Here is a 16,605-nt window from a genome sequence, read left to right on the forward strand (position 1 = left end):
GGGACGCGGAATGGAGGCTCCGCGTGCAGCCCCCCTCGTGCGGCCGGCGAGGGGCGCGGGGGGCACCGGGTGGTCCTGGGCGCGGGCAGTCGGAGTCGGGGCGCGCCAACTTTCCGCTGCTGCCCGCGGCCTCCGAAAACATGAAGGTCTGGGCGGGCCGCCGCGGCATGAATCACCGGCGCGCCCTGGTGGGTGACAAGAAGGACCTGTGGGCCCGCCGGGCCCTGGGGCCCGCTGGCTGCGAGGCCGGCACCGCCCGCAGCCGGGCCGACGTGTGTCCTCGCTTCCAAATAACCCGGCCTGCCCTCCCCCTCTCCAGCGAGTCGTCCTCCACCCCGGGCAATGGGGCCACGCCCGAGGAGTGCCCGGCGCTGGCCGACAGCCCCACCACGCTCACCGAGGCCCTGCAGAAGATCCACCCCATCCCCGCTGACTCCTGGAAGAACCTCATCGAGCAAATAGGTGGGTGTCCCCGGCGGCGGGGCTGCGTTGGGGAACGCTGGCAGGGGCCTGGGGGGCCCGGGGGGGCCCCTGCTCGTGGGATGCCGCTGCATTGCGTGCGAGCGAGTGTGTCTGACGCAGGTAGGAACGTTTTTTGACATATTTGGTTCTAAATGGTTCCAGAGGCAAAACTGCCACATGTTAGTAAATGTTGCTGAACAATTGGGCTTTAGCAAGTGGATAGCCACCCTACTCTCTCTAGTGGGGACTATTGCCCAGGCCTGCTCTGGAGGAGGGCATCTCGTCCCTCTGGCCACTTCTGCCATGCTGGGCCTTGCAGGAGGTAGGGAGGGGCCTGGGAGCTGGAAGCCAAACTGGGCTGCCGCTTGCAGAGTTGGAGCAAAGAGAGGGGAGTGTGGAGGTGGGGAGAGCAGGGCTGATGGTGCGATTCTGGGGAGAGGAGGTGGCAGGGGACTTTGTACAGGAGAGGGAAGATAGAGGAGAGAGAAAGCCGGAGCCCGCTTCGCCCCTGGGTTTGGAAGGGAAGCCTGGTGTCACCTGCCCTTCCAGAACAGTGGCCAAAGGTGTGGGCACAAAGGCCGCCAGAAGGCACAGCCAGTGTATCCAGCACCCACAAAGCCACAGCCGCAGCTGCCAATGCAGAGAGTGGCGTGAGGCAGCCCCTCGAGTACCCCAGCAGTAGCATTAAGAAAAAAAATTACTGTGACATCAAACTAGTTCTCATCTTCGTCACCAGCAGCACCGGGGAGTGGATAATGTGGATTCCGTTTTCCTGAAAATTGTGCCAACTGGTTAGAAAATCTTTTAACTCTTGATGCTGTCAGAGCAGCATCTCTTCATTAAAGTAACAACTCTAGGTCTGGAAATTTCCCCCTTAAACAGAACAAAGCGAGCGAATAACCAAATAATATAATTCTTGGCCTCCAGTCCCAAATTCTGGGACAGATGTGAAGTGTCTCCAAGGGTAGACGTGCAGCTTCCGTTGCCACAGGAGACCCCACGCCTTGGGAGTCTTCAGGGCCTGCCCACTCTTTCCTGGTAGTGTTTTTTTTTTTTTTTAAACTGAACACAGAGAGGATGGGAGCCTCCTGCGAAGCTGAGGGGGTGGAGTGCACACTGTGCACTGCTAGGGGGCTGCCTCCAGGAACTGTGTTCCGGCTGGCGGACGGACCCCTGCGTCTGGCTGGTGGTGGTGGGTCTTCCCTTGGATTGCTGGGGAGATGGAGAGGGGCTGATCTGAAACTGATGCCAACCGTTAGGAAATCGTCGTGTGAAACAAAGACCCCTGAAACCCCTTGCTCCCAGCTCTCTGCCTCATCGTCCCTCATAGCAGGAAGCATCCTCTGCGTTGGTGGGCTTCAGAAGCCCCGGTTGCGACTCTCATGAAACAGATCCTCATTTGGCTAAGATCAGTGTCATGACTTAAAAGGACATTTGAGGTGGGGGACAGAAGAGGCCCATGTCCACTCTCACAGAGCCTCCCTTCCTCTGGCTCTCTGTTAGGGGCATGTGGGGGCTTCGTACCTGGAGACTGTTGGACCTGTTGAGCCGGGTGCTTCAGTGGCGTGAGCTGGAAGCTGGGAGTCGGGGGCCGAGGGCCTGCTCATCTTGGCCTCCCAGTTTCTCATCTGTTAAACAGTAGGAGCGCTGGCATTCTGAGGCTTTCCCCCTCCCCACCCCCACCTCGCCAATATCTCCTGGGATAATGGTGAATTTCTCAGGGACAGAACTGAATGACAACACCTGATTTCATGGCATATCCTTTGTCATGACTTGCTATTTCACTGGAGGTCTTTACTAAGCAGATGCCTAGACCGTCATAGCTGCTTTCAGCTCTGTGAGTGAAGCAAGTGCTTTGCCAGGTATAAGGGAAGGACCGCAGGTTCCTCCAGACACGACGTAATTAAGGGGGGAGAAAGGTGGACTGAGCAGGCGGGCATTTTGTAGCCCACTTTGTTGGATTTTGCAGATACGGTATGCAATTATCATAGCTGGCTGGGGCCCTCGGGAGACCATTGCCACCACCAATCGTAATCGAGTTAATTCCAACTCATGGCGACCCCATGTGAGTCAGAGTAGAACTGTACTCCATGCAGTTTTGAACGGCTGATTTTTGGAGTAGATCACCAGATCTTTTTCCATCCATGGCTCCTTTAGGTGGATTCACACCACCCCATGACTCCTCAGGAGACCACACCCATTGCCTTCGAGTCCATCCTGACTCACAGCGACCCTATAGGACAGAGTAGAGCTGCCATGTAGGGTTTCCAAAGCTATAAATCTCTACGGAAGCAGACTGTCCCACCTTTCTCCCACTGAGTGGCTGGTGGGTTCAAACCACTGACCTTTTGGTTAGCAGCCAAGCACTTCACTGCACCACCCTGAGAACAGAGATCTGTCTTACTGCTTTTGTCTGTGTTGTCGGTGGTGGTGTCGTCTCTAGCAGCTAACCCAATGCTTGGCACATAGAAGGGGCTGACTAAATACCTAATAAGTGAATTCTCTGGCCTTTAGGAAGTTATTATTTGAAAGATCCATGGAATTATTCTCTTTGGAAAGTGAGATTTGGCATGGCTCCCAAGGGTTTGGCAAGAGAAGCTAGGGGCTTATCCTTCTTCTACAGGGCAGCTGGGCCAACCTGGTACAAGTCATTTTAATTAGAAGAGATGGGAGTGAAGTCTTCCAGTTCCACATGGATGTAATACCCGGTGCAAGCTTCATACTGTCCCCTTTACCGGGTAAAGTCGTGCATGCTGAATGTACAAAAGATGAAATAACAGTACACTGAGTACAGAAATCTAATCAGATAACATAGAGCTCCTCAGGCAGAGCTACCCTGTTTTTATTTCTGAATTTTAAGGCAGATAAAAATATACTGACTATGAAAACTGATTACTCAGAGTATCATATAACTCTTTGTCATCACAGTAACTACAGGAAAATTGGTGTTTAAATTCATATTCGAAATACCTCAGAAAGAAGTATGAAGTTTTAAGAAAATTCTAAAATTACTTGTATTGAGTCTTTGGCTGCAAGTAACAGAACATTCAACAAAAAGTGACTCTAAACAGTAAAAGCATTCTATTGGAGTTAGTGAGTCCAGAGGTAGGAGGTTCCAAAGTTGGTTCTGTCAGACAAGTAATGACCCAGCTGCTTTCCTTCTGCCATTCTCAGCATTTGGGCTTCGTGTCATAAGATGGCTGCCACAACTCCAGGCATCACGGCTTCAAGCATCCGTGTGTAAAAGCTGGAAGGGTCATTTATCTTCATGTGTCTGTTGGGGAGAGACTCTTGTTGAGAAGCCCTTAGAAGACATCCCCTTAACTCTTCTTGGCCAGGTGGTGTCACATGCCCATGTTTACAGCTACTACAGGGAGGGGGAAGGGACCTACGGAAGGTTTTGATCAGTCAGCGTTTACCCACTTCCCTGAGCATAGGCTGGGTCAACACCCAAACAAACCCCTCTTCTGCCAGCTGGGAAGGAGTTTGAGGGGACAGGAGGTAGGCAGCCAACAGTGTCTGCCACAATGTGATTTCAGAAATTTTATTTTCAACCCGGCTACTCACAGTGCTGATATTTGTGTCTCCTTGCAGCACATGTATATCACAGTGAAATGTCCCACATAGTGGTTACTTACGCTTTACTGACTGTAGCATATGTAAGACATACTTTTCAATCTTCAAAAAACACACCAAATGAGACACTTTTGTGAACCTTGGAAATTGCTTTTCTAAAAGATCCTTAATTCAGCAAATAGTTGAGTACCTGCTACGTGGGAGACACTGTGCTAAGCATTGAAAAGTAAATCCAAGTCAATTCATGGAAACCTGGTTTCTTTAACCCTCCGTAAATGCAGTAGCAGACGCCGAGGAGAACAATTAGCGTGATGCCGGCAACAATAGTTACATATGTCGGCAGTCAGCATCTGAAACTGTAGCAGTTTATGTGGTGAGGTTAGACCTCTGTCTTCATAGATCTTTGTCCTGGGATACATTCAGCAGAGACTTTGATTTTCTCTTTAATTCCTCTGTCAGATTAACTCCTTGTATTCTGCTGGGTGGTAATATCATGAAGATATAGTATCTTAATTTCTGGAAGTAAATGCTGTATTTACCTTAGCATAAGGGCTTTATAATTTAGAGTTACAGAGCCCTGGAAGCCAAGTAATTTAATCCACAGGGTCGATTTATTAGGTTCCTGCTTATGAATATAATTTATCCAGCCCCATCCAGGATTTCCAAGTCTTTTTCTTTCTTTCTACTTTTTAGATATATTTAACAATTAGATAAAGAAGGAAAAATAGCAGACTTTTTACTGCGTTGTAAGACCAAGAACTTTACGCATAGTACGTTTATCTAAGTGATTAGAAATGTCCCGGTTAAATCAGTGTCTTCGTTTTATAAGTAAACATATCGCGTAGTACATTTATCTAAGTGATTAGAAATGTCCCTGGGAAATCAGTGTCTTCGTTTTATAAGCAAACGTATCAAGGGACCCCAGCCCCTCTCACGGGTTCCAGATCAGTAAGTCCCACTGCCCGCTGGACCTCCCTCCAGAGTCCCTCAGCACACCTTAATCTCAACATGTTCAAAACCGAGCCTGTCCCTCCACCCACCCCTTGTCGGGCTCTCCTCTTATGTTTCTGCCTCCTTGAATGGTGCCAGCAGACCCTGCTAACAGGCCAGTCACTGGGCATTATTTATGACTTGTACTTGTTGTTAGCTGCCACTGAGGTGGCCCCTGACTCATGGCAACCCCATACACAATGGAGCAAAACACTGCCTGGTCCTGCGCCATCCGCATGATCGGTTGTGGATTGGACCATTGTCATCCATAGGATTTTCATTGGCTGATTTTCAGTAGATCTACAGGCCCTTCTTCCTAGTCAATCTTAGTCTGGAAGCTCTGCTGAAGCCTGTTCAGTATTATAACACATTGGGTGTGGTGGATGGTGGCTGCGCATGAGATGCATTGGCCAGGATTGAACTCGAGTCTCCTGCATGGGAGGCAAGGATTCTATCACTGAACCACCACTGCCCTCTATCGATGTGTTATGAGTTGAATTATGTCCCCCAAAAATATGGGTTGTAAATCCTAACCTCTATTCCTGTGGTTCTAATCCCATTTGGGAATGGGTTGTCTTTGTTATATTAATGAGGCAGGATTAGTATAGGGTGTATCTTGAGTCAATCTCTTTTGAGATATAAAAGAGAAAAAAACACAAGCTAGCAAGAGAGATGGGGGAAGATAGATGCCAAGACACATGGAGATCTCCAAGGAACCAGGAAGTAGAAGCTAAAGAGACAAGGACCTTCCTCCAGAGCTGGCAGAGAGAAAGCCTTCCCCTTGCCAGTCCTTTGAATTCAGACTTCTAGCCTCCTAAACTGTGAGAAAATAAATTTCTGTTTGTTAAAGCCATCCACTTGTGGTATTTCTGTTGTAGCAGCACTAGATAACTAAGAATTTGATACCCAACGAGCAGGGTGCTGCTCTCACAGATACCTAAATTGTGGAATTGGTTTTGGACTTGGGTAATGGGTAGAGGCTGGAAGAGTTTTAAGGTGCCTAATAGTAAAGGAAGGAAAAAGGAAGAAGTACAACCAGAATGCTCCTTAGAAGCAAGGATGGTGAGACTATGTCTCACATACTTTGGACATGTTATTAGGAGGGATCGGTCCCTGGAGAAGGACATCAAGCTTTTTAAAGCAGAGGGTCAGCGAAAAAGAGGAAGACCCTCAGCAAGATGGGTTGACACAGTGGCTGCAACAATGCACTTAAGCATAATGAGGATTGTGAGGATGGCGCAGGACCGGCCTGTGTTTCGTTGTCTTGTACTTGGGGTTGCCATGGGTCGGAATCGACTCGACAGCACTTAACAACAACAACAGTAAAGGAACCCTGGTAGCGCAATGGTTAAGTGCTACAGCAGCTAACCAAAAGGTCAACAGTTCGAATCCACCGGTCGCTCCTTGGAAACCCTATGAGGCAGTTCTACTCTGTCCTGTAGGGTCCCTGTGAGTCAGAATCAACTCAACGGCAATGGGTTTGGTTTGGTATGGTTAATAGTAAAAGCCTAGATTGCCTTCAAGAGACTGTTGGTAGAATTATGGACGTCAAAGGCAATTCTGGTGAGGGCTCGGAAGGGAGTGAGGAGAGCTATAGAGAAAGTCTCTGTCATCTTGGAGAACACATATGGCACCAACAACAGAATGTTGCTAGACCTGTGGACGTTAAATGTGCTTCTGGTGAGGCTTTAAAAGGAAATGATGAACATGGGATTGGACAATGGAGGAAGGGTGATGCTTTTATGCAGTGGCGAAGAACTGGTCTGAATTATATTCCAATGTTTGGTGGAAGGTAGACCTCGTAAGTGATGAACTTGGATATCTGGCTGATGAGATTTCTAAGCAAGATCTTAAAGGGGCCGCATGGTTTCTCCTTGAAGCTTATAGTAAAATGCGAGAAGAAAGAGATGGACTTAAAAATAAACTGTGAAAAATGAAAACAGAACTTAAAGATTTGGAAAATTCTGTTGTACAAACTAAGGACACGTGTCCTAGAATGTTCACCAAAGAACTTGGCTACACAGTCTTTTGTTAAAGAGATTAAGCCCGTGACTGATGGAGCTAACCAACTACCACAGCAGAAAACTCATCATCTTAGACTGAACGGGACATAGAAAGAACAAAAGGAAAGACCACTGTCTACCTCTTGGAATTCTACAAGCAGGAAACAGGCCAAAGGAGAAAAGAAAAGGACCAACCCTGGATCAGCTCAGAGATCAGCAGAACTGTTGGAAGGAGCATGGGAAGCAGGCTGTTCTTGGTTTCAAAGGGTAGGACCAGAGTCTTCTGGATCTCAAAGGGTGGGGCCACAGCCTCCTAGGTTTCAAACTCAGTTTCAACTCAGTTCCAGAGTGTGGGGCTGCCTTTAAGGTATACCAGGGGGAGGGGGCCATCACCCAAAGCTGAGGGGTGGGCTGCCATGCCCAAGGGGCAGAAGAATGGGGCCTGTGGGGCCAAGAGGATAGGATAGCCGCTCAGGTGGACTAGGAGAATGGTGTGCCTAAAGCTGAAGGAGCAGAGTTGTCATCCCAGAGGGCCTAGAAGGTGGAGCTGAAGCCCAGGACGGAAGGGCCTCCACCCAGAATCCAGAGGGCATGGCCAACACCCAGAGTCTGTAGGGCAGAGCCATTGCTGGGATGGTCTCAGAGAAGAGAGGATTATTTTCAAGACTTGAAAGCTAATGTAATTTGTTCTGCTGGGTTTTGGACTTCTTTGGTGCCTATTATCCCTTCTTTCCCTCCAGTTTCTCCCATTTATAATGGAAATGTCTACCTTGTGCCTGTTCCACCATTGTACTTTGGAAACAGATAACTTGTAGTCTAGATTTCACAGGTTCCCAGATGAAGAGGAATTTTGCCCCAGGATGGAATGTGTTAAAGTCTCACCCACGTTTGATTTAGATGATTCCGAGGATGAGATTTTGAACTTGGAGTTGATTTAAGACCTTTAGGATGATGTGATGGGGTCAATGTTTTGCATGTGGCAAGGACATGAACTTGAGGGGGCCAAAGGGTGGAATGTTATGGATTGAATTACGTCCCCCAAAAATTTGTGTTGTAAAACCTAACCTCTATGCCTGTGGTTATAATTCCATTTGGGAATGGGTTGTCTTTGTTAGGTTAATGAGGCAGGATTACTGTAGGCTATGTCTTGAGTCAATCTCTTTTGAGATATAAAAGAGAAAAAAAATTCAAACTAGCAAGAGAGATGGAGTAAGATAGATGCCAGGACACATGGAGATCTCCAAGGAACCAAGCAGAAGCTGAAGAGACAAGGACCTTCTTCCAGAGCCGACACAGAGAGATAGTCTTCCCCTGGAGCTGTCGCTCTGAATTCGGATTTCTAACCTCCTAAAATGTGTGAGGGAGCCCTAGTGGCGCAGTGATTAAGAGCGCGACTGCTAACCAGAAGATTGGCAGTTTGAATCCACCAGCTACTCCTCGGAAACCCTATGGAACAGTTCTACTCTGTCCTATTGGGTCGCCAGGAGTCAAAATTGACTTGATGGCAACAGGTTGGTTGGTTTGTTAAACTGTATGAGAACAAATTTCTGTTTGTTAAAGCCATCCACTAGCGGTATTTCTGTTATAGCAGCACTAGATAACTAAGACGCCGTGACTTAGCTCCTGCCTGTCTCCAGGGCCAGTCTTCTGCCTCAAGACTGTCCCCTGGATCAGGGGCACTTCACTCAATCCCCTCCACTATCGCCCTCCTGGTAACTGCTGCAGCTGCTTTCTGGGGTGTGCATCTGCCTCCCATCTCACCCCACTTGTCCCTACTTGCCAGTCCATGGTTCTCCTAAATGAAAACCCGAGCAGCTTGCTTGAAGTGTCCTGAGGCCTCCCTCCTGCTGGGATTGACTCCCGCCTCTGTGGCTCAGCAGACAAGATCCTTTGGGGTCTGCACTCTTTCCCACCATGCTTGGCGCCAGCAGGCCCCCTACACCTCCTTGCCCCTCCGTGCTCCCCTCTCCCTGGGCCTGGAGCCCCTTCTTCTGTGCACTGAAGTGTCTCTGTCTTCTCCACAGTAACGCCCCGGGCCCTCGTGTGTGAAGAGACCATCCCTTTCCCCACAGCGGGGAGTCCAGAATGAGCTTTTCCCTGTGGAGGCGCTAGATGTGTGCTGATTCATCTGTACCCCGGTCCCTTTTGAGACTTGGGATGTGTTCATTCCAAGTAAAACTGCTTGGGCAAGTAGGCCTGGAACTGTGAAAGTCAAATAAGGAATTTTTCCCTTTTGAATCATAAAGTTGATGAGCCGAGTATGAAATAATTGACTTTTCCTTCAAAATGAGATTTTACAAGTGTCTTAGTCATCTAGTGCTGCTATAACAGAAAATACCACAAGTGGATGGCTTTAACAAAGAGAAATTTAATTCCTCACGGTAAAGTAGGCTAAAAGTCCAAATTCAGGGTGTCAGCTACAGGGGAAGGCTTTCTCTCTCTGTTGGCTCTGGGGGAAGGTCCTTCTCATCAATCTTCCCCTGGTCGAGAAGCTTCTCAGGCACAGGGACCCTGGGTCCAAAGGACGCGCTTTGCTCCCAGCACTGCTTTCTTGGTGGTATGAGGTCCCTCTCTCTCTGCTTGCTTCTGTTTCCTTTTATCTCTTGTAAGATAAAAGGTGGTGCAGGCCACACCCCAGGGAAAATCCCTTTACATTGGATCAGGATGTGACCTTAGTGAGGGTGTTACAATCCCACCCTAATCCTCTTTAACATAAAATTACAGTCACAAAATGGAGTACTACCAGGCAATACTGAGAATCATGGCCCAGCCAAATTGATGCACACATTTTTGGGGGGACATGATTCAGTCCATGACAACAAGTATTCCTATTCTGTGACTGAATAGACTTGAGTTTTAGTATCAGAGCGTTTAAGGCTGTGGAAAACATCCTGTTGGGATATTCAGACATAATTGGGACTTTTACGTCAACTCATACACCTCAGTTATTAACACATCACGTTCTAGATTTTGTTGCTTTTCAAATAAGTATGTGTGGGGATCGCATGTATTTGTGTGACTGGATTTTGAATGCATTTTGGAATTTCTTTCTTCTTTTGTTGGAAAAAAAACTTACACGTACGGCTCTTACCCAAGAGGTTAAGACAGTGGTGGTGTGGCTTCTTCTGGGCGGGAGAGCTTTGCTGAGACGCGTGTGGGCCTAGCTTTCTTCGTATATTCCGAGGCGGAGCATTTGCCCTTAATGAGAATGTGAAAGCCTCGACTTAGTGTTTCAGAACGATCTTCATCTAAAATCACTTTCTTCTGTTTGTTACAACTCCATGTGATTTCAGGGCTCCTGTATCAGGAATACCGAGATAAATCAACTCTGCAGGAGATTGAAACCAGGAGGCAGCAGGATGCAGAAATACATGACGGCTCCCCGGCCAACGAGGAGGCTCCCGAGGAGGAGGGGGAGGAGGAGGAGGAGGAGGAGGAGGAGGAGGAAGAGCTGGCCAGCCCGCCCGAGAGGAAGGCTCTGCCCCAGATCTGCCTGCTCAGTAACCCCCACTCAAGGTTTAACCTCTGGCAGGACCTGCCGGAGATTCGGAGCAGCGGGGTGCTGGAGATCCTGCAGCCCGAGGAGGTCAAGCTGCAGGAGGTACGGTCTGCAAGGGGTGGGGGCGTCGTGGGGGTGTCGGTCAGGATGGCCAGGCTTTGCCTTAGCAAGTATGAGGTGAGGCTCCCTCTGTAGGGTGAGGTTTGCTGAGTTACTGGGACTCTCACCGGCTCCTTTAGCACAGGGGTGTCTTGTCCATGCAGAATGTGCAGGAAAATTCACTTTATCCCATAAAAACCCCAAACCCACTGCTGTCGAGTCGATTTTGACTCATAGCGGCCCTCTAGGACAGAGTACAAATGTCCCATAGGATTTCCAAGGCTGTAATCTTTACAGAAGCAGACTGCCACATCTTTCTCTTGCGGAGCAGCTGGTGGGTTCAAACCTTGACCTTTCGGTTAGCAGCTGAGAGCTTAACCACTGCACTACCAGGGCTCCTTACATTATTCCATAGAGTACCCTGTTACCTGCTAGGGTAGCTGAACCCCAGTAGTGAGTGTTGGCCACATTGCTGTTTCATTAGATTACCTTTTTAAACCCTTCATAATTACTGTTGGGATTTCCATCGCTTGGCTTAGGTGATGGTGAGCTCGCTGTGACTGTGAACTCACTCCCATCATCTGTGGTTTACAAAAGTCTACCATACTTCTTTTCACTCATGGTCTTATCCTTCACTTTATTTTGGAGTCACTTGAGCTTTGGATGTGTGGAGTATCTGAAAGAAATCCCCCGGCATGCCTCTCCCCCTTCTGGAAATGGTGTGGAAATCTGGGGCTTGTCCTCTCTCTTGCCCCTTCATTTGACTGCCCAGGGAAATGTTGACTGACCATCATTCAAGCTGCCACCAAGTCACGGAGTTGCCTGATGGTTTGTTGCTTCCTGGCAGGGAATGACAATCAATTTAAAAAGTAACAGTAACAGAAGAGAGTTAAGTAACAATGTAAGTGTTTCTTTTAGTTGAACGAAGATCATTTCCGTGTAGAGAGAAATTTTGTGGTACAAGAACAACCTCAGTAGTAAGGGGAGAGAATGTTCAAGAGCATTCATGATATGCAAGTGTGTGTTGATTGTGAATTTTTAAAAGAGGGTACAGAGAAAAAAAAAAAGAAGAGATGTGTTTTTTTAAGCACTCAGTCAGTCCAAATAGCATCATCTATCCACTGTCACCCTCACCCTCTTACCCTCACCCCTACTCACAGCCCGGTTCCCACAACTACTCACATGCTGCTTCAAACACATGCTTTTCCTTGTTCCTAATTAGTGGAGACTCCAAATGTCCTGCCTGCTTTAACACCCCTTATTCCTGCACTAAGGATCCCTGGTGGCACAGTGCATAAAGTGCTTGGCTGCAAACCGAAATATCAGCAATTCAAACCCACCAGCCACTCTGTAGTAGAAGTGTGTACCAGTCTGCTTCTGTAAAGATTACAGCCTTGGAAACTGTGGGACAGTTCTACTCTGTTTTATGGGGTCCCTATGAGTTGGAATCGACTCGACGGCAGTGGGTTTGGTTTTGTTTGGATTTTGGTACTGCTGCCCTAGATTCTGTAGAAACATTTGCTCTTATTTATTTCGATGGCAAAGCAATCAGCTCTGCACACGGTTAATGACAAAGACAGACTGGTTCCTGACCAGGGTCATTCAACTCGGACACGAGTTTTACCACAGATTTGTTACTGTGGTTGTTGTTGTTAGGTGCCATTGAGTTGCCTTCGACTCATGGTAACCGCATGTACAACAGAACGAAATGTTGCCCAGTCCTGCACCATCCCCATGATGGTTGGCATATTTGAGTTCATCAGAAAATATTCAGCTGTGATCTAAAGTAGATAGCCAGACCTTTCTTCCTAATCTGTCTTAGTCTGGAAGCTCTGTTGAAACCTGTCCACCATGGGTGACCCAGCTGGCAATAGCTTCCAGCATCATAGCAACATGCAAGCCACTGCAGTATGACAAATGGGTGGTGGATTTGCTACTAGAGAAGCTTGATGCAACTGGGTTTTTAAAGGGTCACCTCAGGCTCACATGTGTGCTGCCCAGTAGAATCAGAAAACTTTGTTTAAACTTTTGACATTCCTTGTAACTTGTGATCAGTGATTTGTAAATGGCTACATCAAGAGTTTTTTATGAAACTTCCGATATAACTAATGTCTAGCTATCAGTACCTTCTCCCAGCATCACACTAAAATACTCATGAGAAGACATAAAGAAGCCACTCACATCCCCACCAGAAATGAAGATGCACCGTCCGGAGTATCTCCACTGAGGCTGATGGTGCTAGACTGAGAAGAGCTCACCAGGCTCACCACTGAAAGCAACCATGTGGAAGGTGCTGGAAGTCGTGGGGAAATCCCCCTGCAATTGACCACCCTACTTACCTCCAAGACCTAGGGATGCCACCAGTCACAGACAAGACCATCATTTCCTACCTTTGACTTTCACATAAAAAGAATCATGGAATACTATTTTGGGGGCTTTTTTCACTCAATATCACCAACATGGGACCTGTTTTTTTTAAGTCCTCGGAACAAGGAAAAGAGACCAGTATCTTGGAAGACACAGAAGAAGAGCGTACCAGGGAAGACAATATGCTGTAGGATCCAGAAGAAAGTTTCAGAAAGCTGTTTGTCCTCTCATCTATGAGGATGAACTATGAGCAAGGAGCCCTGGTGGCACAACAGTTAAGTGCTTGGCTGCTAACTGAAACGTCGGCAGTTCAAACCCACCCAGAGGCTCCATGGGAGAAAGACCTGGTGATCTGCTCCCATAAAGATTACAGCCAAGAAAACCCTATGGGGCATTTCTACTCTGTCACAGGGGGTCACTATGAGTCAGAAATCAACTCAATGGCACCTAATAACAAACTGTGAGCAGGAGCAAAAAAGCCGTAAGGACACAACAGCATGAGATGAAAAGAAAATTGAATAAAGGGTAAACGGGGTGTAGGAGACATGGAAGCGTTGCAGAGAAAGAGTACAGATAAGGAGGACGAAGGAACAGATCCAACTTACAAATAATTGGTGCTGCTTTTTTTTTAGATTAAAACTTCTTTTAAATTGTACTTTAGATGAAGGCTTAGAGAACAAGTAGTTTCTCATTAGACAGTTAGTACACATACTGTTTTATGACCTTGGTTAACAACCCCACGACATATCAACACTCTCCCCTCTCGACTTTGGGTTCCCTATTACCAGCTTTCCTGTCCCCCCCCCCGCCTTCTAGTCCTTGTCCCTGGGCCGTTGTGCCCCATTAGTCTCATTTTGTTTTAAGGGGCTGTCTAATCTTTGGCTGAAGGGTGAACCTTGGGAATGACTTCATTACTGAGCTAAAAGGGTGTCCGGGGGCCATACTCTCAGGGTTTCTTCAGTCTGTGTCAGGCCAGTAAGTCTGGCTTCTTTTTGTGAGTTAGAATTTTGTTCTACATTTTTCTCCAGCTCTGTCCAGGACCCTCTATTGTGATCCCTATCAGAGCAGTCAGTGGTGGTAGCCGGGCACCATCTAGTTGTACTGGACTCAGTCTGGTGGAGGCCATGGTAGTTGTGGTCCATTAGTCCTTTGGACTAATCTTTCCCTTGTGTCTTGTTTTCTTCATTCTCCCTTGCTCCCAAGGGGTTGAGAATTTGGTGCTGTTTTTAAGAATAGACTTGAAGTAAGGCAACAGAGACAAAGGAGGAAAACATCCCTGGGCTGAAGAAAGCTTTTGTGTACATAGTGAAAAGCCTGGCAAAACAGAAACCATCCAAAATATCAGATTAATTCAAGCAAAGACCAGGAAGTAAGGAGGAGGGGAGAGAAGGGGGCAAATACCTGTTTTTTACATTGATAATCAGAGAAGTAACAGTTTTAAATACTTGGGAAAACTTAAAGATTAACCCTAATAGAACTTAAAACATGCTATAAACTGTTCCAAAATAGAAATGAAGCTAAAAGCAGAGAAAGAAGGGCTCATCTGATAAAAGGTAGAAAAGCAAGCAGTAAGGAAGCACAAAAAACAAATAGCATAAAATAAAATGGCAGAGTTAATAAAAAAAAATTTGTGTTATAACAATAAATGTAAATTGCTTAAATTCCTCTCTTAAAAGACAAACTCTCCAATTGAGTAGAAAACTAAACCCACTGTATTATCAGGCAGACTAGAACTCAGGGTAAGAAAAATTATCCCAGGAAACAAAAAGTTATTTTGTATTGTTAAAAGTATCCTTTATGTTGATAAAGGTATCACTTTATTTTTAAACATTTTAAAATTAAACGGGTAACTCGTGAATACATTCTCATTGTGGAAAAAAAATGTAAATACTCCAAGCGTGTTCAGCATTTTCCTTGCAGCTCACATCCTCCGATTTGTGCACTCCGTTATTGATCTTGATAAATGCACAGCCATGAAGCCTCATCCGATTTAGAGTTCAGACGCTTATGAAAACCATAAGTGCAGAATCCTTACAGATTTTTGCCATCTTTTCCCCAGTATCTGACGCTTGTTTCAGCTTCACTTCATTCAACAGCAGTTTGGTTTTGATTTTTAGCAAGTTGCCTTTACTAGACTCCTCAGCTTCATTTCCACAAAAACAACTCCCTTTGTGCTGAGAATTTGTTGGTCTTATAATTAAATCATATCATTACATAACAAGTACAACTGGCATGAATACATTTAAGGACAAACACCAGTACAAGGGTACAGCTCAACAGGTAGGAATAGGAGTGTGCAGGCCACTGCAGAGTGCTCGTCTGCTGAGTGCTTAGTGCGCCTGCACAGGTGTTATAGGGAAGCAGAGAGCTCTGTTGAACTCTGAAAGTCGGTTACGTGGAGGTTGGCTATGAGAATGTCTGTGCATACATCTTTCTGCTCAGGTGAGAACACAGCTGTTGGATAGATGTCTACAAGTGGAGCTGCTGGTCACAAGTGAAAAATCAAAAACCAAACACATTGCCATCAAGTCAATTCCAACTAATGGCAACCCTATCGGACTGGGTAGAACTGCCCCATAGGGTTTCCAAGGAGCAGCGGGTGGATTCAAACTGCTGACTTTTTGGTTACCAGCCAAACTCTTAAGCACTGTGCCACCAGGGCTCACAAGTGAAGTAGGTGTTAAATGGTGAAGGGTGTTGCCAAGTTGCCATTCAAGAGGGGGTGAAAGTTTACCCTAATGCCAGCCGTGTAGAGAGGCCACGTTCACGTACCCGCCTTAGCTCCATTGTCAGACTTAATGTTTGCTCTAATATATTGGATAAAAAATGGTATCTTGCTTTAACCTGCCTGTCCTTGATGATTTGTGAAGTTGAGTGTCTTTTCGTATGTTTAGTGGTTCTTCCATTTCTTTCTCTACAAATTGCCTATTCTTATCCCTTACCATTGTTTCGGCTGGGTTGTTTCTATGTATCTTCTTAATTGGTAGCATTCCTTTGTACATTTGGATAGTAATACTTTTTTAAAATATGTATATTTCAAATGTTTTTTTCCCATAGTATGGGAGCCCTGGTGGCACAGTGGTTAAGCATTTGGCTGCTAACCAAAAGGCCGGCAGTTTGAATCCACCAGCTGCCCCTTGGAAACCCTCTGGGGCAGTTCTACTCTGTCCTGTAGAGTCACTAGGAGTTGGAATCACCGCGACAGCAACAGGTTTGGGTTTGCTTTGGTTCCTACAGTATAGAGTTTAAAAAACAAAACAAAACAAAAACAGTTGTCGTGGAGTCGATTCCAATTTATGGTGACCCAGTGTGTGTCAGAGTAGAACTGTGCTCCACAGTGTTTTCAATGACTGGTTTTTATGGAAATAGTTCACCAGGCCTTTCTTCTGAGTGCCTCTAGGTGGACTCAAACCAAGCTCATTAATTGTTTGCACCACCCAGGGATTCCTATTTATTCCTCAGGAGTTATGCTGCAGATGTAAGCCGAGGAACTCCTGGGGCTGCCAGATGCCGGGCGAGACAAGACAGGATCTTTGCCCAGAGCCTTCACAGAGAGCGTGGCCCTGCCACACCCTGGATTCAGACTTCTAGCTCTAGACCTGTGAGACA

General features: G+C 46.8%; 1 protein-coding gene across 2 annotated transcripts in view; it reads left to right on the top strand.

Annotated features, from left to right (window-relative positions):
* Positions 1-16,605, top strand: part of NGEF (neuronal guanine nucleotide exchange factor) — a 77,804-nt gene that overhangs the window by 33,498 nt on the left and 27,701 nt on the right. For both annotated transcript variants that reach the window (XM_004389481.2, XM_004389482.1), the window contains 2 exons: positions 320-462; positions 10,325-10,632. In XM_004389481.2, coding sequence (XP_004389538.1) covers positions 320-462; positions 10,325-10,632 — 451 coding nt within the window. The remainder of the gene's footprint in view (positions 1-319; positions 463-10,324; positions 10,633-16,605) is intronic.

The sequence above is a fragment of the Trichechus manatus genome, unplaced genomic scaffold (assembly GCF_000243295.1).
Source record: "Trichechus manatus latirostris isolate Lorelei unplaced genomic scaffold, TriManLat1.0 scaffold00249, whole genome shotgun sequence".
Taxonomy (NCBI): Eukaryota; Metazoa; Chordata; class Mammalia; order Sirenia; family Trichechidae; genus Trichechus; species Trichechus manatus.